Here is a 22,700-nt window from a genome sequence, read left to right on the forward strand (position 1 = left end):
CAGCGTTTAGAACTGTGCTTTGCACATAGTAAGCGCTTATTAAATGCCATCATTATTATTATTATTATTCTCTGTGTCTCAGTTACCTCATCTGTAAAACAGGGATTAAGACTGTGAGCCCCCAAGTGGGACAACCTGATCACCTTGTAATCTCCCCAGTGCTTAGAATAGTGCTTTGCACATAGTAAGCACTTAATAAATGCCATCATTATTGTTATTATTCTCTCTGCCTCAGTTACCTCATCTGTAAAATGGGGATGAAGACTGTGAGCCCCCCGTGGGACAACCTGATCACCTTGTATCCTCCCCAGTGCTTAGAACAGTGCTTTGCACATAGTAAGCACTTAATAAATGCCAACATCATCATTACTATTATTATTATTACAAGGTAATCAGGTTGGACACGTCCCTGTCCCACAGTCTTAACCTCCTTTTACGGAGGCACACAGAAGTGAAGTGGTCCCAAAGAAGACAAGGTGGCAGCGTGGCTCAGCGGAAAGAGCCCGGGCTTTGGAGTCAGAGGTCATGGGTTCGAACCCCGGCTCCCCCATGAGTCTGCTGTGTGACCTTGGGCAAGTCACTTCACTTCTCTGGGCCTCAGTTCCCTCATCTGTAAAATGGGGATGAAGACTGTGAGCCCCACATGGGACAACCTGATCACTTTGTAAATTCCCCAGCGCTTAGAACAGTGCTCTGCACATAGTAAGTGCTTAATAAATGCCATTATTATTATTATTATTATTATCATCATCACAAGGTAATCAGGTTGGACACAGTCCCTGTCCCACAGTCTTAACCTCCTTTTACGGAGGCACACAGAAGTGAAGTGACTTGCCTTAGGTCTCAAAGAAGACAAGGTGGCAGCGTGGCTCAGTGGAAAGAGCCCGGGCTTTGGAGTCAGAGGTCAGGGGTTCAAATCCCGGCTCTGCCAACTGTCAGCTATGTGACTTTGGGCAAGTCACTTCACTTCTCTGGGCCTCAGTTCCCTCATCTGTAAAATGGGGATTAATCAATCAATCATATTTATTGAGCACTTACTGTGTGCAGAGCACTGGACTAAGCGCTTGGGAAGTACAAGTTGGCAACATCTAGAGACAGTCCCTACCCAACAGTGGGCTCACAGTCTAGAAGGGGGAGACGGAGAACAAAACCAAACATACTAACAAAATAAAATAAATAGAATAGATATGTACAAGTAAAATAAATAGAGTAATAAATATGTACAAACATATATACATATATACAGGATTAAGACTGTGAGCCCCACATGGGACAACCTAATTACTTTGCAAATTCCCCAGCGCTTAGAACAGTGCTCTGCACATAGTAAGCCGCTTAATAAATGCCATTATTATTATTATTATTAATCAATCAATCAATCGTATTTATTGAGCGCTTACTGTGTGCAGAGCACTGTACTAAGCGCTTGGGAAGTCCCAGTTGGCAACATCTAGAGACGGTCCCTACCCAACAGTGGGCTCACAGTCTAGAAGGGGGAGACAGAGAACAAAACCAAACATACTAACAAAATAAAATAAATAGAATAGACATGTACAAGTAAAATAGAGTAATAAATATGTACAAACATATATACAGGATTAAGACTGTGAGCCCCACATGGGACAACCTGATCACTTTGTAAATTCCCCAGCGCTTAGAACAGTGCTCTGCACATAGTAAGCCGCTTAATAAATGCCATTATTATTATTATTATTCTTAAGGTGGAACAACGATTAGAACCCAGGTCCTCTGAGTCCCAGGCCAATGCTCTTTCCACTAAAGCCACACTGCTCAGTAGTAGGTGCATATATGGATGTGCGTATGTGTGTAGGGAGGGAGGTTTAGGGGGGAAGAGGCGGGGGAGAGTCTCTTTACACTCAAAGATGAGCCCACTGTTGGGAAGGGACTGTCTCTATATGTTGCCAATTTGTACTTCCCAAGCGCTTAGTACAGTACTCTGCACATAGTAAGCGCTCAATAAATACGATTGATGATGATGATGACCCCTCATCCCTGAGTGGGAGTGACCGAGGATCACTTGCCCCCTGAAAACACAGTCGAGCCCCTTTTCGGGCCCCTTCAATTTGACCAAGGAGAATCGGGGCGAGGGTCCAAAGAGCAGCAACAAAAGTGATTAGAGGTGGAAAAGAAGAACCAAGATAAGGTGAAAGGCGCCGGCGGGCTCTTCTCGGTTTCTCTGGGGGACACAGGCGGAGGTGGGCAATAAGCTGCCCGAGGACTTTAGGTTTTAAAAGCAGCATGATTTAGGAGAAGCTCCTAAGAGTCGAGGCAAATTACTGAGGGAAAGTCTTGAGCTCTCTATACCTGAAGGTATTTTAGGAGAGTAGGAGAGCTCACCTACTCCAGGAGGCCTTTCCAGACTGAGCCCCTTCCTTCCTCTCCCCTTCGTCCCCCTCTCCATCCCCCTCATCTTACCTCCTTCCCTTCCCCACAGCACCTGTATATATGTTTGTACATATTTATTACTCTATTTATTTATTTTACTTGTACATATCTATTCTATTTATTTTATTTTGTTAGTATGTTTGGTTTTGTTCTCTGTCTCCCCCTTCTAGACTGTGAGCCCGCTGTCGGGTAGGGACCGTCTCTATGTGTTGCTGACTTGTACTTCCCAAGCGCTTAGTACACTGCTCTGCACCGTAAGCACTCAATAAATACAACTGATTGATTACTCTATTTCACTTGTACATATCTATTCTATTTATTTTATTTTGTTAGTATGTTTGGTTTTGTTCTCTGTTTCCCCCTTCTAGACTGTGAGCCCACTGTTGGGTAGGGACTGTCTCTAGACGTTGCCAACTTGTACTTCCCAAGCGCTTAGTACAGTGCTCTGCACACAGTAAGCGCTCAATAAATACAACTGATTGATTACTCTATTTTACTTGTACATATCTATTCTATTTATTTTATTTTGTTAGTATGTTTGGTTTTGTTCTCTGTTTCCCCCTTCTAGACTGTGAGCCCACTGTTGGGTAGGGACTGTCTCTAGACGTTGCCAACTTGTACTTCCCAAGCGCTTAGTACAGTGCTCTGCACACAGTACGCACTCAATAAATACAATTGATTGATTACTCTATTTATTTATTTTACTTGTACATATCTATTCATTTTATTTTGTTAATATGTTTGGTTTTGTTCTCTGTCTCCCCCTTCTAGTCTGTGAGACCACTGTTGGGTAAGCGCTCAATAAATACGATTGATTGATTGATTGATTTGTTTTGTATAATGAGGCAGAAGGCTTGGGGAAAGAGGCGAAACTAGGTGGTTTAGGGCCAGCTCAGGGCTTGGGTTCCATGCTACTTTAGCCTTCTCTTCCCCCAGTCTCTTCTAGACTGTAAGCCCACTGTTGGGTAGGGCCTGTCTCTATATGTTGCCAACTTGTACTTCCCAAGCGCTTAGTACAGTGCTCTGCACACAGTAAGCGCTCAATAAATACGATTGATTGATTGATTCCCCCCGGCTTCCGTTAAGAGCTCTCCCGCTGCCTAAAGAAAACATTAGATTTCCTAGTCCCAAAGCCACGCTGGATATGACTCAGAACCAGCTTTAGAAATTCTGGTGATCTTTTATCCACTTTTATATCCTTGTCCCAGTTTTTAGGCATTTTCCCCTCTCCGTGAGGTTCGTGTTTGGTTTTTTTATGTACCAGGCACTGCATTAAGTGCTGGAGTAATTAATTCATTGATAGCATTTATTAAGCACTTACTATGTGCAAAGCACTGTCTTAAGCGCTGGGGAGGTTACAAGGTGATCAGGTTGTCCCACGGGGGGGCTCACAGTCTTCATCCCCATTTTACAGATGAGGGAACTGAGGCACAGTGAAGTGACTTGCCAAAGCCGGCTGACACTTGGCAGAGCCGGGATTTGAACCCATGACCTCTGACTCCAAAGCCCGGGCCCTTTCCACTGAGCCACGCTGGCTCTCAAGGCGCCAAGGGGTAGATACAACAACATAATTACGCTGTCCCACATGGGGCACCCAAGTCTTAATCCCCATTTTACAGACGACGTCACCGAGGCACAGAGAAGTGAAGCGACTGGCCCGAGGTCACACCGCAGAAAAATCAATCAATCAATCGTATTTATTGAGCGCTTACTGTGTGCAGAGCACTGTACTAAGCGCTTGGGAAGTACAAGTTGGCAACATAGAGAGACGGTCCCTACCCAACAGTGGGCTCACAGTCTAAAAGCGGCGGAGCCGGGATCAGACCCCGGGTCCTCTGATTCCCAGGCCTGGCGCCCTTTCCACGAGGCCTCGCTGCTTCCCGAGTTCGAGACGAGCTAAAGGTTCAGACATAACATCATCGAACTCTCGAAATACCGCCTGCTGCACATCAAGGCGTCCGACCCGACCACCTCCAACCGCTTTTTATTAATTTGGAACCAGTCCTGTTCCGAATCTACGGTGTTCTGCCACAGGCTGTTCTGGGTCCCCGATCATCATCATCAATCGTATTTATTGAGCGCTTACTGTGTGCAGAGCACTGTACTAAGCGATCAGAGATCTTCCCGGTTTTTGTCTGGGGGAGGGAGAGGTGCGTGAAAAGACTCCCGAACTCTCACCTGAAGTTAGGGAGATCAGAGGTGCACTCGGGGCTTGCCTTGCCCTCCTCCTGCTCCGGCTGTCCCCGTGGCCGCTTCGCCTCCGGAGGGCTGTCCTTGCAGGATGCTTTTCCGGGGGCTAAAGCTGGGAAGGGAAAGGTGGGCGGAGGGGGGGGAGAGAGGAAATATGAGAGGCAGATGGAAGTGTCACATCTCATCAGCCTCCTCTCTGATCTCCCATCCTCCTCTCTGATCTCCCATCCTCGTGTCTCTCCTCACTTCAATCCATACTTCACGCCGCTGCCCGGATCGTCTTTGTGCAGAAACGCTCTGGGCATGTTAGTCCCCTCCTCAAAAATCTCCAGGGGCTACCAATCAACCTATGCATCAGGCAAAAACTCCTCACCCTTGGCTTCAAGGCTGTCCATCCCTTCGCCCCCTCCTCCCTCGCCTCCTTTGTGTCCTTCTCCAGCCCAGCCCGCACCCTCCGCTCCTCTACCGCCGCTAACCTCCTCACTGGGCCTCGTTCTCGCCCGTCCCGCCGTCGACCCCCGGCCCACGTCCTCCCCCGGGCCTGGAATGCCCCCAATCCCTCCACCCATCCGCCAAACTAGCTCTCTTCCTCCCTTCAAAGCCCTACTGAGAGCTCACCTCCTCCAGGAGGCCTTCCCACACTGAACCCCCTTCTTCCTCTCCCCCTCCTCCCCATCCCCCTGCCCTACCTCCTTCTCCTCCCCACAGCACCTGTATATATGTTTGTATGTATTTATTACTCTATTTATTTTACTTGTACATATTTATTCTATTTATTTTATTTTGTTAATATGTTTTTTTTTGTTCTCTGTCTCCGCCTTCTAAACTGTGAGCCCGCTGCTGGGTAGGGACCGTCTCTATATGTTGCCAACTTGTACTTCCCAAGTGCTTAGTACAGTGCTCTGCGCACAGTAAGCACTCAATAAATACGATTGAATGAATGAATCTCGGGGTTTGTCTCTCCGCCCTGGCCCTTTCCCTGCAAGCCCGGGCGTCTTCCCAGGCCGAAGATGGATACCTCCATGGGGTCAATCGTATTCCCTGAGCGCTTACTGTGTACAATCAATCAGTGGTATTTATTTAAAGCTTACTGTATGCAGAACATACTTCCCAAGCGCTTAGTACAGTGCTCTGCACACAGTAAGCGCTCAATAAATACGATTGAATGAATGAATCTCGGGGTTTGTCTCTCCGCCCTGGCCCTTTTCCTGCAAGCCCGGGCGTCTTCCCAGGCCAAAGACGGATGCCTCTGTGGGGTCAATCGTATTCACTGAGTGCTTACCGTGTGCAATCAGTGGTATTTATTGAACGTTTACTGTACGCAGAGCATACTTCCCAAGCGCTTAGTACAGTGCTCTGCACACAGTAAGCGCTCAATAAATACGATTGAATGAATGAATCTTGAGGTTTGTCTCTCTGCCCTGGCCCTTTCCCTCCAAGCCGGGGTCTTCCCAGGCCAACCTCCGTGGGGTCAATTGTATTCACTGAGAGCTTATTGTGTGCAATCAATCAGTGGTATTTATTGAATGCTTACTGTATGCAAAGCATACTTCCCAAGCGCTTAGTACAGTGCTCTGCACAAAGTAAGCGCTCAATAAATACGATTGAATGAATGAATCTCGGGGTTTGTCTCTCCGCCCTGGCCCTTTCCCTCCAAGCCAGGGGGTCTTCCCAGGCCAACCTCCGTGGGGTCAATTGTATTCACTGAGAGCTTATTGTGTGCAATCAATCAGTGGTATTTATTGAATGCTTACTGTATGCAAAGCATACTTCCCAAGCGCTTAGTACAGTGCTCTGCACAAAGTAAGCGCTCAATAAATACGATTGAATGAATGAATCTCGGGGTTTGTCTCTCCGCCCTGACCCTTTCCCTGCAAGCCTGGGCGTCTTCCCAGGCCAAAGACGGATAACTCCGTGGGGTCAATCGTATTCACTGAGCGCTTACTGTGTGCAATCAATCAGTGGTATTTATTGAATGCTTACTGTATGCAGAGCATACTTCCCAAGCGCTTAGTACTGTTGTGATCGGGTTTGTCTGATATCCATTTTGTTTTCCCATCCCTTCCTCCCATCCCTTTGTACACCCTTCTTCATGGAAGAAGAATGCCCGCCAAAACTTCCCGCCACAAAACCTGCCTAACAAAGGCCTCCCCCACCCTGACCTGTCTGACAAAAGCCATCCCTGTTGTCCACTAGCGGACTTGACATGACTGACTCCATTTTGTGCAGGCTGAGAGAACAACTCCTTTACGTATTGTCTGCAACAGATGCCTTCAAGGCCATTAAACAAGTAACACTTGTCTATGTAAGGTCGTAGGTCAGATGACATCCTGACAAGACAGTGACAACAGAAGATAACAGAATTTACACACCTATTTATACAAGGCCATATGGCAGATAACAACAACCTTTACAAGGCAGTAAAAACAGAGAATTTACAGCATCCTGGGGGTCCTAATTGGATTCCTGAAATTCCTAAATGCTCCCTCCCATGTTGCTGTAACTCAATAAAAGACACAGTGAGAATGGGATCGGGGCTGCTTGATCTGGGTCCCTGGCCCCTTGCAGCCGCGCGCTAATAAAATCCACTTCTAAATTTCTACCTGGGTCTCACTCGCTGATTCTCGGCACAACAGTACAGTGCTCTGCACACAGTAAGCGCTCAATAAATACGATTGAATGAATGAATCTCGGGGTTTGTCTCTCCGCCCTGGCCCTTTCCCTGCAAGCCCGGGCGTCTTCCCAAGTGCTTAGTACAGTGCTCTGCCCACAGTAAGCGCTCAATAAATACGATTGATTGATCGATCTGCACACAGTAAGCGCTCAATAAATACGATTGAATGAATGAATGAATGAATGAATCTCCCTTTCTGCCTCAGTTTTTTCCACAGGGACAAAATCCCGCTCCCTTCTTGTTGTCCCGGGGGAACCCATCCCAGTCCCCCGCCTCCATGCCCCGCTCTGCCCCAAACCGGTACTCATCGGGGGGTCCGACTGGGGGCCCAGCTCGGACCGCCTTCCCCACTCAGGTCCTCCCGCCGCTGTGGGAATCCGAAGCGGGCGCGCGGTCTTTCCCGGATCCCCCGCGTCTCTTCCCCGTCCCCTCACCGGGCGGCTGCAGGCTCTCGTGGGTGAAGGGTCGGTTGATCACCTCCTTGGACCGCGCGGCGAAGTTGAGCGAGGTGAGGGTGTCCAGGTAGAAGCGCCGCTCCGGGGCGATGTTGGTGATCAAAACGCTGTGGGCCGAGCCCCCCAGGGAGTCCTACGGGAGACGGGGGCGGTCGGGCCCGACTGACGGCCGGCGCTACTTGGTGAGCGCCGGGGCGACCGAGTTAGGAGTCGTGACAACCGCCAGGCTTCTCTCAGTTGCCGGGCTCTCCCGGACCGGCCCCGGATGCCCGTCGTCCGGGCGACGGAGACCCCGTGGCTACCCCGGCGGGCGGCCCGTAGTAAGCGCCTACGGTTTTTAGCATCGCAAGCGAGCGGTCCCTCCCCCCCGAGCGGCCTGACCTGCAGCATCCGGGTCAGCTTACTGTCCCGGTAGGGGACGCGGGGCCGGCCCTGGTGGAGCGCGTCCACCACTTTGCCCAGCACGAAGAGGGAGGTGTTGATGGCCCCGCTCTCCTTCAGCCGCAGGCCTCGGTTCCCCGTGCGCCGGTTGTCTTCCGAGCCGGCCAGGTCGATCAGGTAGAGCTTGCCCTCGCGCTTCCGGAACGGCGCCAGGCGCTCCTGCTGCTCGACCTGGGGGAAGGGGCCGCGTGGCCTTGGCGTCGCGAGGTCAGCGTTTCCGACCCCGCCCCTCGTCTGCTGCGTGACCTTGCCCAAGTCACTTCACTTGCCAACTTATCCTTCCCAAGCGCTTAGCCCAGTGTTCTGCACACAGTAGGCACTCAATAAATACGACTGATCGAGGACCCGCGTGGCCTAGGCGTCGCAAGGTCAGGCTTTCCGACCCCGACTCTGCCCCTCGTCTGCTGCGTGACCTTGGCCAAGTCACTTCACTTGCCAACTTTGTCCTTCCCAAGCACTTAGCCCAGTGCTCTGCACACAGTAGGCACTCAATAAATACGATTGATCGAGGACCCGCGTGGCCTAGGCGTCGCAAGGTCAGGTTTTCCACCCCCGCCCCTCGTCTGCTGCGTGACCTTGCCCAAGTCACTTCACTTGCCAACTTTGTCCTTCCCAAGCACTTAGCCCAGTGCTCTGCACACAGTAGGCACTCAATAAATACGATTGATCGAGGACCCGCGTGGCCTAGGCGTCGCAAGGTCAGGCTTTCCGACCCCGACTCTGCCCCTCGTCTGCTGCGTGACCTTGGCCAAGTCACTTCACTTGCCAACTTATCCTTCCCAAGCGCTTAGCCCAGTGTTCTGCACACAGTAGGCACTCAATAAATACGATTGATCGAGGACCCGCGTGGCCTAGGCGTCGCAAGGTCAGGCTTTCCGCCCCCGCCCCTCGTCTGCTGCGTGACCTTGCCCAAGTCACTTCACTTGCCAACTTTGTCCTTCCCAAGCGCTTAGCCCAGTGCTCTGCACACAGTAGGCACTCAATAAATACGATTGATCGAGGACCCGCGTGGCCTAGGCGTCGCAAGGTCAGGCTTTCCGACCCCGACTCTGCCCCTCGTCTGCTGCGTGACCTTGGCCAAGTCACTTCACTTGCCAACTTATCCTTCCCAAGCGCTCAGCCCAGTGCTCTGCACACAGTAGGCACTCAATAAATACGATTGATCGAGGACCCGCGTGGCCTAGGCGTCGCAAGGTCAGGCTTTCCGACCCCGACTCTGCCCCTCGTCTGCTGCGTGACCTTGGCCAAGTCACTTCACTTGCCAACTTATCCTTCCCAAGCGCTCAGCCCAGTGCTCTGCACACAGTAGGCACTCAATAAATACGATTGATCGAGGACCCGCGTGGCCTAGGCGTCGCAAGGTCAGGCTTTCCGCCCCCGCCCCTCGTCTGCTGCGTGACCTTGCCCAAGTCACTTCACTTGCCAACTTTGTCCTTCCCAAGCGCTCAGTCCAGTGCTCTGTACACAGTGGGCGCTCAATAAATACGACTGATTGATTCACTTCTCCGGGCCTCAGTCCCCTCAGCTGGAAAGTGGGGATCGAGACCGGGAGCCCCATGTCTGCGTCCATCCCGACTGGCTCGGTGCCTGGCGCGTGGTGTCCCGACTGGCCTGTATCAATCAATCGGTCGTATTTATTGAGCGCTTACTGGGTGCAGAGCACTGGACTAAGCGCTTGGGAAGGACAAGTTGGCAACATCTAGAGACAGTCCCTACCCGACAGTGGGCTCACAGGCTAGAAGGGGGAGACGGAGAACAAAACCAAACATACTAACAAAATAAAATAAATAGAATAGATATGTACAAGTAAAATAGAGTAATCAATCATATTTATTGAGCACTTACTGTGTGCAGAGCACTGTACTAAGCGCTTGGGAAGTACAAGTTGGCAACATCTAGAGACAGTCCCTACCCAACAGTGGGCTCGCAGTCTAGACGGGGGAGACAGAGAACAAAACCAAACATACTAACAAAATAAAATAAATAGAATAGATATGTACAAGTAAAATAGAGTAATAAATATGTACAAACATATATACATATATACAGGGGTATATATTCACCTCAGTGCTTATTACAGTGCCTGGCACATAGTGAGCGCTTGACAAATTCATTCATTCATTCAATCGTATTTATCGAGCGCTTACTATGTGTAGAACACTGGACTAAGCGCTTGGGAAGTACAAGTCGGCAACATATAGAGACGGCCCCTACCCAACGACGGGCTCACAGTCTAGAAGGGGGAGACAAACAAAACAAAATATGTGGACAGGTGTCAAATCTGTGAGCCCACTGTTGGGTAGGGACCGTTTCTATATGTTCCCAACTTGTACTCCCCAAGCGCTTAGTACAGTGCTCTGCACACAGTAAGTGCTCAATAAATACGATTGAATGAATGAATGAAAGTCGTCAGAACAAATAGAAGTAAAGCTAGATGCACATCATTAACAAAATAAATAGCAGCGTGGCTCAGATGAAAGAGCCCGGGCTTTGGAGTCATAGGTCATGGGTTCGAATCCCAGCTCCGCCAACGGTCAGCTGTGTGACTTTGGGCAAGTCACTTCACTTCTCTGGGCCTCAGTTACCTCATCTGTAAGATGGGGATTAAAACTGTGAGCCCCCCGTGGGACAACCTGATTACCTTGTTACCTCCCCAGCGCTTAGAACAGTGGTTTGCACATAGTAAGTGCTTAATACCGTCGTCATCATCATCATCATCAAATAGAATAGTAAATATGTACAAGTAAAATATATAGAGTAATAAATCTGTACAAACATATATACAGGTGCTGTGGGGAGGGGAAGGAGGTAAGGCGGGGAGGATGGGGAGGAGGAGAGGAAAAAGGGGGCTCAGTCTGGGAATCAATCAATCAATCGTATTTATTGAGCGCTTACTGTGTGCAGAGCACTGTACTAAGCGCTTGGGAAGTACAAGTTCATTCATTCAAGCGCTTAGTACAGTGCTCTGCACACAGTAAGCGCTCAATAAATACGATTGATTCATTCATTCAATCGTATTTATTGAGAGCTTACTGTGTGCAGAGCACTGTACTAAGCGCTTGGGAAGTCCAAGTTAGCAGCATACATTCATTCATTCATTCATACTTATTGAGCACTTACTGCGTGCAGAGCACTGTACTAAGTGCTTGGGAAGTACAAGTTGGCAACATATAGAGACAGTCCCTACCCAACAGTGGGCTCACAGTCCTTGGAGGAGGTGAGCTCTTTTATTTGGTTAATATGTTTTGTTTGTCTCCCCCTTCTAGCCTGTGAGCCCGCTGTTGGGCTAGATGTTGCCAACTTGGACTTCCCGGGCGCTTAGTCCAGTGCTCTGCACCCAGTAAGCGCTCAATACATACGACTGAATGAATGAATGAGTGAAATGCCATAATTAGGAGCGCGGGGCTCAGGGATGGGCCGAGCTCATGTGGCCTTCCCTCCCCGGCTTCCCATCACCCCTCCGAGGTCCCGGCTCCGCCCCGGGCATCCCTTCCCTTCATCATATCATCGATCGTATTTATTGAGCGCTTACTGTGTGCAGAGCACTGTACTAAGTGCTTAGGAAGTATAAATTGGCAACATATAGAGACGGTCCCTACCCAACAGTGGGCTCACAGTCCTTGGAGGAGGTGAGCTCTTTTATTTGGTTAATATGTTTTGTTTTGTCTGTCTCCCCCTTCTAGCCTGTGAGCCCGCTGTGGGCTAGATGTTGCCAACTTGGACTTCCCAGGCGCTTAGCCCAGTGCTCTGCACCCCGTAAGCACTCAATACATACGACTGAATGAATGAATGAATGAAATACCATAATTAGGAGCGCGGGGCTCAGGGATGGGCCGAGCTCGTGTGGCCTTCCCTCCCCGGCTTCCGATCACCCCTCCGAGGCCCCGGCTCCGCCCCGGGCATCCCTTCCCTTCATCATCATCATCAATCGCATTTATTGAGCGCTTACTGTGTGCAGAGCCCTGGACTAAGCGCTTGGGAAGTACAAATTGGCAACATCTAGAGACGGTCCCTACCCAACAGTGGGCTCACAGTCCTTGGAGGAGGTGAGCTCTTTTATTTGGTTAATACGTTTTGTTTTCTGTCTCCCCCTTCATCAATCGTATTTATTGAGCGCTTACTATGTGCAGAGCACTGTACTAAGCGCTTGAGCACTGTACTAAGCCTTCTAGCCTGTGAGCCCGCTGTGGGCTAGATGTTGCCAACTTGGACTTCCCAGGCGCTTAGTCCAGTGCTCTGCACCCAGTGAGCGCTCAATACATACGACAATGAATGAATGAATGAAATACCATAATTAGGAGCGCGGGGCTCAGGGATGGGCCGAGCTCTGGCTCCCGCGTGTGGCCTTCCCTCCCCGGCTTCTGATCACCCCTCCGAGGCCCCAGCTCCGCCCCGGGCATCCCTTCCCTTCATCGTCATCATCATCGATCGTATTTATTGAGCGCTTACTGTGTGCAGAGCACTGTACTAAGTGCTTAGGAAGTATAAATTGGCAACATATAGAGACGGTCCCTACCCAACAGTGGGCTCACAGTCCTTGGAGGAGGTGAGCTCTTTTATTTGGTTAATACGTTTTGTTTTCTGTCTCCCCCTTCTACCCTGTGAGCCCACTGTGGGCTAGATGTTGCCAATTAGTCCAGTGCTCTGTACCCAGTGAGCGCTCAATACATACGACTGAATGAATGAATGAGTGAAATACCATAATTAGAAGCGCGGGGCTCAGAGATGGGCCGAGCTCCAGCTCCCGTGTGTGGCCTTCCCTCCCCAGCTTCCGATCATCCCTCCGAGGCCCCGGCTCCGCCCTGGGCATCCCTTCCCTTCATCATCATCATCATCATCGATCATATTTATTGAGCGCTTCCTGTGTGCAGAGCACTGGACTAAGCGCTTGGGAAGTACAAATTGGCAACATCTAGAGGCAGTCCCTACCCAACAGTGGGCTCACAGGCTAGAAGGGGGAGACAAAACCAAACGTACCAACAAAATAAATAGGATAGATATGTACAAGTAAAATAAGTTACCTTGACCAGCAGCACGGCGTGGCTGCGGGAGGAACGCCGATTGAGCCGGGTGGCGCCCACCGTCCGGTTGCGGCTGGCCGGCAGGAAATGCCGCTCGAAATCAGCGAAGGAGGCGATGGTTTTTTGGGTGAGGCCGGGCACCAGAATGTTGCCCGCGCGGTCCTCGCGGATCACCAAGTCCCCAGAAGCCGGGGACAGGAGGTCCAGCACCTGGGAGGAAAGAGGGCATCGCGGTCCAACATCCAGACCACCCCCCCCCACCACCAATCAATCAATTCATTCATTCAATCGTATTTATTGAGCGCTTACTGGGTGCAGAGCACCGGACTAAGCGCTTGGGAAGGACAACTTGGCAACATCTAGAGACGGTCCCTACCCAGCAGCGGACTCACAGTCTAGAAGGGGGAGGCAGAGAACAAACAAAACGTATTAACAAAATAAAATAAATAGAATATGTACAAACAAAATAGAGTAATAAATACGTACAAATATATATACCTATGTACAGGTGCTGTGGGGAGTGTCAATCAATCAATCGTATTTATTGAGCGCTTACTGAGTGCAGAGCACTGGACGAAGCGCTTGGGAAGTACAGGTTGGCAACATAGAGAGACGGTCCCTACCCAACAGTGGGCTCACAGTCTAGAAGGGGGAGACAGAGAACAAAACAAAACGTATTAACAAAATAAAATAAATAGAAAATGTACAAACAAAATAGAGTAATAAATATGTACAAATATATAGACCTATGTACAGGTGCTGTGGGGAGTGTCAATCTATCAATCGTATTTATTGAGCGCTTACTGAGTGCAGAGCACTGGACGAAGTGCTTGGGAAGTACAGGTTGGCAACATAGAGAGACGGTCCCGACCCAACGGTGGGCTCACAGTCGTATTTCTTCATTCGTTCAATCGTATTTATTGAGTGCTGGCTGTGTGCTCTATTGAGCGCTGACTGCAGGCTAAGCGCTTGGGAGAGTACGGTACGGTAAGTTGACGGCATCCCCGCCCATGGGGGGCTTACGGTCCGGTGGGGGAGAGTGGTGGTGAAAAAAATAATAATAATTGTATTCGTTAAGCACATCCTATGGCCAGGCACTGTACTCGCGCTTAGAACAGTGCTTTGCACATAGTAAGTGCTTAATAAATGCCATTATTCTTCTTCTTCTTCTCTGAGCCTCAGTTCCCTCATCTGTAAAATGGGGATCAAGACTGTGAGCTCCACGTGGGACAACCTGATCACCCTGTATCCCCCCCCAGCGCCTAGAACAGTGCTTTGCACATAGTAAGCGCTTAACAAATGCCATTCTTCTTCTTCTTCTTCTCTGAGCCTCAGTTCCCTCATTGTAAAATGGGGATGAAGACTGTGAGCCCCACGTGGGACAACCTGATCACCTTGTATTCCCCCCCAGCGCTTAGAACAGTGCTTTGCACATAGTAAGCGCTTAATAAATGCCATCATTATTCTTCTCTGAGCCTCAGTTCCCTCATCTGTAAAATGGGGATCAAGACTGTGAGCCCCACGTGGGACAACCTGATCACCTTGTATCCCCCCCAGTGCTTAGAACAGTGCTTTCCACATAGTAAGCGCTTAATAAATGCCATTATTATTCTTCTTCTTCTCTGAGCCTCAGTTCCCTCATCTGTAAAATGGGGATCAAGACTGTGAGCCCCCCGTGGGACAACCTGATCACCTTGTATCCCCCCCTGCGCTTAGAACAGTGCTTTGCACATAGTAAGCGCTTAACAAATGCCAACATTATTATTACCATTATTATTATTATTAAGCACCGGGATAGATTGGACACAGTCCCTGTCCCCCGTGGGGCTCACAGTCTCAATCTCCATTTCACACGAGGTCACTGAGGCCCAGAGAAGTGAAGGGTCGCCCAGCAGACAAGCGGCGGAGCCGGGATTAGAACCCAGGTCCTCTGACTCACTCACTCACTCACTCAATCGTATATATTTTTAGAGAAGCAGCGTGGCTCAGTGGAAAACAGCCCGGGCTTTGGAGTCAGAGGTCACGGGTTCAAATCCCGGCTCTGCCAATTGTCAGCTGGGTGACTCTGGGCAAGTCACTTCACTTCTCTGGGCCTCAGTTCCCTCATCCGTAAAATGGGGATGAAGACTGTGAGCCCCCCCGAGGGACAACCTGATGACCTTGTAACCTCCCCTGCGCTCAGAACAGTGCTTTGCACATAGTAAGCGCTTAATAAATGCCATCATCATTATTATTATTATTGAGCGCCTACTGTGTGCAGAGCACTGGACTAAGCGCTTGGGAAGGACAAGTCCGTGGCTCAGTGGAAAAGAGTCGTCAGAGGTTGTGGGTTCAAATCCCCGCTCCGCCACTTGTCAGCGGTGTGACTTTGGGCGAGTCACTTCACTTCCCCGGGCCTCAGTTCCCTCATCTGGAAAACGGGGATGAAGACTGTGAGCCCCCCGTGGGACAACCTTGTATCCCCCCGGCGCTTAGAAGGGTGCTTTGCACATAGTAAGCGCTTAATCAATGCCGTCATTATTATTATTATAAGTTGGCAACGTATAGAGACGGTCCCAAGCCCGGGCTCCTTCCGCCGGGCCGCGCAGATCCGTGCCCACCCTTGACGTCCCCCGAACGACGAGGCTCACCTTCTCCTGGTAGATTTCCAGGTAGGACATGGAGACGGCCATGGCCCAGGGCCGTCCCTCGGCTCCTTGGTCCCGCGTGAGCTGTAGTAGATCCCACAAGGCCCGGGGGATCACCCCGGGCTGCTCCGTGCTGCCCAGCATCGTGTGCGTCTTCCCTGCCGGGGGGCCAGAGCCAAGCTGGGAGAGCTCCGACTTTGGCCGGCCTCACGGTCGGTCCCCCCCGCGGGTCGGGGTACCCCGGGGGTCCCCCTCTTCCCGCTGGCTCCCGCCCCCACCCCTCCCGCTCTTCCCACCTGCCCCGGTGGGTCCGTAGGCGAGCACGCTGGCATTCTGCCCCTCGAGGAGGTGGCGCAGAATGGGCTGCACGGCACCCGCGTAGACCTCCTGCTGCGAGCTGGCTTCTCCATAAAACGCGTCGAACCTGCGGGAGAAGGAAATTTCTTTCTTTATAATAATAACAATACTAAGGATGGCATTTATTAAGCGCTCACTAGGTGCAAAGCACTGTTCTAAGAGCGCTGGGGAGGTTATGTTGTCAGTTTGTACTTCCCAAGCGCTTCGTACAGTGCTCTGCACGTAGTAAGCGCTTAATAAATGCCATCCTTAGTATTGTTATTATTATAAAGAAATAAATACCGGGCAGCCTGAATCCTTTGTGAAGTTCTTGGAGCAGAAAAGGCCCTAGCGTTTCTTTCCCACTGCAGCTGTTGGCCTGAAACAGACTTTCTGGGTTTAGGATTGTTCTCCTTTTGTGTTCTCTTGTCCGGGTGGGTGGGGATTTTGACACCTGTCCACATGTTTTGTTGTCTGTCTCCCCCTTCTAGACTGTGAGCCCGCTGTTGGGTAGGGACCGTCTCTATATGGTGCTGACTTGTACTTCCCAAGCGCTTAGTACAGTGCTCTGCACATAGTAAGCGCTCAATAAATACGATTGAATGAATGAATGAATGAGTAAGCACTCGATAAATACGATTGATGATGAGGAGGATGATACAAGGGGATCAAGTTGGCCCACGGGGGGCTCCCAGTCTTCATCCCCATTTGACAGATGAGGGAACTGAGGCCAGGAGAAGTGAAGCCAAGGTCACACAGCAGACACGTGGCGGAGCCGGGATTCGAACCCCTGACCTCTGACTCCAAAGCCCGGGCTCTTTCCACTGAGCCGCGCTGCTTCTCTAATCTCACATGTGCGTATCTAGTCTATTTATTTTATTTTGTTAGTATGTTTGGTTTTGTTGTCTGTCTCCCCCTTCTAGACTGTGAGCCCACTGTTGCCGACTTGTACTTCCCAAGCGCTTAGTCCAGTGCTCTGCACACAGTCAGCGCTCAATAAATACGATTGATTGATTGCAAAGCACTGTTCAAGCGCTGGGGGGGATACAAGGTGATCTGCACACAGTAAGCGCTCAATAAATACGATTGATTGAAAAGGATAGAGTCGGCGTGACGGAGGGAGAGGCCCGAGGACCACCCCAGGCAACCGGACCAAAGCCAAAGGGGCGGCGGGGCCGGTTTCGAGGAGGAAGGGAGGGAAGCGAGAACAATCCCGCCGCCTGGGGAAGGGGAACTTATCATCATCATCATCATCATCAATCGTATTTATTGAGCGCTTACTGTGTGCAGAGCACTGTATTAAGCGCTTGGGAAGTACAAATTGGCAACATATAGAGAAAGTCCCTACCCAACAGTGGGCTCACAGTCTAAAAGGGGGAGACAGAGAACAAAACCAAACATACTAACAAAATAAAATAAATAGAATAGATATGTACAAATAAAATAAATAAATAAATAGAGTAAAAAATATGTACAAACATATATACATATATACAGGTGCTGTGGGGAAGGGAAGGAGGTAAGATGGGGGGATGGAGAGGGGGACGAGGGGGAGAGGAAGGAAGGGGCTGAGTGTGGGAAGGCCTCCTGGAGGAGGTGAGCTCTCAGCAGGGCCTTGAAGGGAGGAAGAGAGCTAGCTTGGCGGATGGGCAGAGGGATTGGGGGCATTCCAGGCCCGGGGGATGACATGGGCTGGGGGTCAATGGCGGGACAGGCGAGAGCGAGGTGCGGTGAGGAGATCAGCGGTGGAGGAGTGGAGGGTGTGGGCTGGGCTGGAGAAGGAGAGAAGGGAGGTGAGGTAGGAGGGGGCGAGGTGATGGATGGACAGCCTGGAAGCCCAGGGTGAGGAGTTTCTGCCTGATGTGCATCCACTGAAGCAATTAGGGAATGATGGAAAATTCCAGAATCCCCTCCGAGGAAGAACTGAGAAATTAAGTCTCCACTTCCCATCCCCAGTGATGGTGATGATGATGATCATCATCAATTGTATTTATTGAGCGCTTACTATGTGCAGAGCACTGTACTAAGCGCTTGGGAAGTCCAAATTGGCAACATATAGAGACAGTCGTGGGCTCACGGTCTAAAAGACTACTTACTGGTACTTGAGCGTCTCCTGGTGATTTCTCCAGTTGGCCACTTCGAGGGAGTGACTGTCCAGTCCTCTCACGCACGACTCCTCCTTGCCTTCAACCCCGTCCTCTTCTCCCAGGAGGGGCCGGAGCCGGACGCTCACCTGCACCCGGGCCGGTGGGCAGCGCCTGCTCTTCGCCACCTTGCTCACCCTGCCGTGGGCACCGCCTAAGGAGAACAACCGAGTCAGAGGGGTGGTTGGCACCCACCCTCCCCAAAATCCTCCTGGGGAAAAACATGGCTCCGTCTGCCTGGCTCTCTCTCCCGCCGATTCCGTCATCATCATCATCATCAATCGTATTTATTGAGCGCTTACTATGTGCAGAGCACTGGACTAAGAGCTTGGGAAGTACAAATTGGCAACATATGGAGACAGTCCCTACCCAACAGTGGGCTCACAGTCTAAAAGGGGGGACAGAGAACAAAACCAAACATGCTAACAAAATAAAATAAATAGGATAGATATGTACAAGTAAAATAAATAAATAAATAAAAAGAGTAATCATCCATCGTATTTATTGAGCGCTTACTATGTGCAGAGCACTGGACTAAGCGCTTGGGAAGTACAAATTGGCAACATATGGAGACAGTCCCTACCCGACAGTGGGCTCACAGTCTAAAAGGGGGTCACAGAGAACAAAACCAAACATACTAACAAAATAAAAGAAATAGGATAGATATGGACAAGTAAAATAAATAAATAAATAAAAAGAGTAATCATCAATCATTTATTGAGCGCTTACTATGTGCAGAGCACTGGACTAAGCGCTTGGGAAGTATAAATTGGCAACATATAGAGACAGTCCCTACCCGACAGTGGGCTCACAGTCTAAAAGGGGGAGACAGAGAACAAAACCAAACATACTAACAAAATAAAAGAAATAGGATAGATATGGACAAGTAAAATAAATAAATAAATAAAAAGAGTAATCATCCATCGTATTTATTGAGTGCTTACTATGTGCAGAGCACTGGACTAAGCGCTTGGGAAGTACAAATTGGCAACATATAGAGACAGTCCCTACCCAACAGTGGGCTCACAATCTAAAAGGGGGGACAGAGAACAAACCAAACATACTAACAAAATAAAATAAATAGAATAGATATGTACAAGTAAAATAAATAAATAAATAAAAAGAGTAATAAATATGTGCAAGCATATATACATATATACAGGTGCTGTGGGGAAGGGAAGGAGGTAAGATTCCAGAACCCTTATGGGCGTATGGGACCCACTCCAGAACCCTTAGAGAAGCAGCGTGGCTCAGTGGAAAGAGCCCGGGCTTTGGAGTCAGAGGCCACGGGTTCAAATCCTAACCCCGCCAATCGTATTTATTGATCAATCGTATTTATTGAGCGCTTACTGTGTGCAGAGCACTGGACTAAGCGCTTGGGAAGTCCAAGTTGGCAACGTATAGAGACGGTCCCTACCCGACAGTGGGCTCACAGTCTAAAAGGGGGAACAGAGAACAAAACCAAACATACTAACAAAATAAAATAAATAGAATAGATATGTACAAGTAAAATAAATAAATAAAGAGTAATAAATATGTACAAACATATATACATATATACAGGTGCTGTGGGGAAGGGAAGGAGGTAAGATGGGGGGGATGGAGAGGGGGACGAGGGGGAGAGGAGGGAAGGGGCTGAGTGTGGGAAGGCCTCCTGGAGGAGGGGAGCTCTCAGTAGGGCCTTGAAGGGAGGAAGAGAGCTAGCTTGGGGATGGGCAGAGGGAGGCCATTCCAGCCCCGGGGGATGACGTGGGCCGGGGGTCGATGGCGGGACGGGCGAGAACGAGGCCTAACGGTGAGGAGATTAGCGGCGGAGGAGCGGAGGGTGCGGGCTGGGCTGGAGAAGGACAGAAGGGAGGTGAGGGAGGAGGGGGCCAGGGGATGGACAGCCTGGAAGCCCAGGGTGAGGAGTTTCTGCCTGATGCGCAGATTGATGGGTAGCCACTGGAGATTTTTGAGGAGGGGAGTAACATGCCCAGAGCGTTTCTGGACAAAGACAATCCGGGCAGCAGCATGAAGTCTGGATTGAAGTGGGGAGCGACACGAGGATGGGAGATCAGAGAGAAGACTGATGCAGTAGTCCAGACGGGATAGGATGAGAGCTTGAATGAGCAGGGTAGCAGTTGGGACGGAGAGGAAAGGGTGGATCTTGGCAATGTTGCAGAGCTGAGACCGGCAGGTTTTGGTGACGGCTTGGATGTGAGGGGTGAACGAGAGAGCGGAGTCGAGGATGACACCAAGTTTGCAGGCTTGTGAGACGGGAAGGATGGTAGTGCCGTCAACAGAGATGGGAAAGTCAGGGAGAGGACAAGGTTTGGGAGGGAAGACAAGGAGTTCAGTCTTCGACATGTTGAGCTTTAGGTGGCGGGCAGACATCCAGATGGAGATGTCCTGAAGGTAGGAGGAGATGCTAGCCTGGAGAGAGGGGGAGAGAGCAGGGGCAGAGATGGAGATCTGGGTGTCATCAGCGTAGAGATGATAGTTGAAGCCGTGAGAGCGAATGAGGTCACCAAGAGAGTGCATGTAGATTGAGAACAAAAGGGGACCAAGCACTGAACCTTGGGGAACCCCCACAGTAAGAGGATGGGAGGGGGAGGAGGAGCCTGCAAAAGAGACTGAGAAAGAATGACCGGAGAGATAAGAGGAGAACCAGGAGAGGACGGAACCAGGAGAAACAGGAGAGGAGTCGTATTTACTGAGCGCTTACTGTGTGCAGAGCACTGTCCTAAGCGCTTGGGAGAGTACAATACAACAGTGAACCTCTACCCGACCCAACTTTTACCTCCCAGTTGACACCACCGCCACCATCTTCCCTGTATCTGAAGCCCACCACCTTGGCATTATCCAACTCCACCCCTTTCAACTCTCAAATTATCATCATCATCATCATCATCAATCGTATTTACTGAGCGCTTACTGTGTGCAGGGCACTGTGCTAAGCACTTGGGAAGTACAAGTTGGCAACATACAGAGGCAGTCCCTACCCAACAGTGGGCTGACAGTCTAAAATTCAGCCTCTTGCAAAGTCCTGTCGGCTCTTCCTCCACATTTCCATAATCCACTCCTCCCTTTCCATCCAAAACGTAAACTATGTTGCCAACTTGTACTTCCCAAGCGCTTAGTCCAGTGCTCTGCACACAGTAAGCGCTCAATAAATACGACTGAAGGAATGAATGAACAATAAACAGACATTTCCTGCCCACCATGGTCACTGCAAGCTGCTGAAACAGAGGAACACTGGCTAAAATTTTAGGGTGAAAACATCTCGAACCCGTATCCAAAAGAGCAGATGAATTCATAGAAACGATTGATGGGGAGAAGAATTCAAAGAGGTGTTCAGAAAGTTAGCCTGCTGCAGGTGGTTTTAGGAAGGAATTAGATGGCCGCAGTTCAACATAAATTGGACAAATCCTTCACTGGAGCTGAAATGCCTAGAAGCGAAATGAGTTTCTGCTTCTGCAGAAGCTCCTAATTACCAATCTTCCCGTAGCGGTTTTCGTGCTGCTATGCTCTGAATTACTTTAAAAGGATTAAACAGTAGTTTAGTGACATTTGTCATTACGATATATGTCAAGGCATTTCAGATTACTTTTCAGGAGGTTCTAGTGTACAAAATCTAAGTCTACGGGAAAACCAAACAATAGTATTTACTGAACGCCTGCATGTGAAGCGCTGTACTAAGTACCTGGAACAGTACAATATTGTAAATGCCCAGGATCCCGGCCATCGGGGTCGTCACGATCTAGCAGGGGAAACGGACCCAAAAATAATTTCCGGATAGTAAAGCAGTACGGAAAGAGCCCGGGCCTGGGGAGACGGGGGACCTGGGTTCTAATCCCGACTCCGCCACTTAATAATAATAATAATGGCATTTGTTAAGCGCTTACTATGTGTAAAGCACTGTTCTAAGCGCTGGGGGGGATACAATGTGATCAGGTTGTCCCACGTGGGGCTCACAGTCAAACCCCATTTTACAGATGAGGGAACTGAGGCTCAGAGAAGTGAAGTGACTTGCCCAAGGTCACACAGCAGACACGTGGCGCAGCGGGATTCGGACCCACGACCTCTGACTCCAAAGCCCGTGCTCTTTCCACTGAGCCACGCTGCTTCTGTCTGCTGCGTGCCCTTGGGCAAGTCAATTCACTTCTCTGGGCCTCAGTGACCTCACCTGTAAAATGGGGATTAAGACTGGGATCCCCAGGGACTGTGTCCACCCCGATTATCTTGTATCTGCCCCAGTGATGATGATGATGGTGGTATTTGCTAAGCGCTTACTATGTGCCAAACGCTGTTCAGTGCTTAATACAGTGCTGCCACACAGTATACGCTTAAATACGATTTTTTTTTACCGAAAAAAGGGATGAAAGAGGAAGAAGGATATGTGCACGAGTTAGTTCTTAAATAGT

At 49.9% G+C, this 22,700-nt stretch overlaps 1 protein-coding gene across 1 annotated transcript in view; it reads right to left on the reverse strand.

Annotated features, from left to right (window-relative positions):
- The window catches only part of KIF22 (kinesin family member 22), a 44,505-nt gene that overhangs the window by 12,062 nt on the left and 9,743 nt on the right, over window positions 1–22,700 (reverse strand). The window contains exons 2-8 of the mRNA XM_038763232.1: window positions 18,247–18,448; window positions 16,111–16,238; window positions 15,818–15,972; window positions 13,188–13,397; window positions 8,107–8,337; window positions 7,705–7,858; window positions 4,585–4,708 (exon numbers count right to left, since the gene is read on the reverse strand). Coding sequence (XP_038619160.1) covers window positions 4,585–4,708; window positions 7,705–7,858; window positions 8,107–8,337; window positions 13,188–13,397; window positions 15,818–15,972; window positions 16,111–16,238; window positions 18,247–18,448 — 1,204 coding nt within the window. The remainder of the gene's footprint in view (window positions 1–4,584; window positions 4,709–7,704; window positions 7,859–8,106; window positions 8,338–13,187; window positions 13,398–15,817; window positions 15,973–16,110; window positions 16,239–18,246; window positions 18,449–22,700) is intronic.

Source organism: Tachyglossus aculeatus, chromosome 21 (genome assembly GCF_015852505.1).
Source record: "Tachyglossus aculeatus isolate mTacAcu1 chromosome 21, mTacAcu1.pri, whole genome shotgun sequence".
NCBI classification, from domain to species: domain Eukaryota; kingdom Metazoa; phylum Chordata; class Mammalia; order Monotremata; family Tachyglossidae; genus Tachyglossus; species Tachyglossus aculeatus.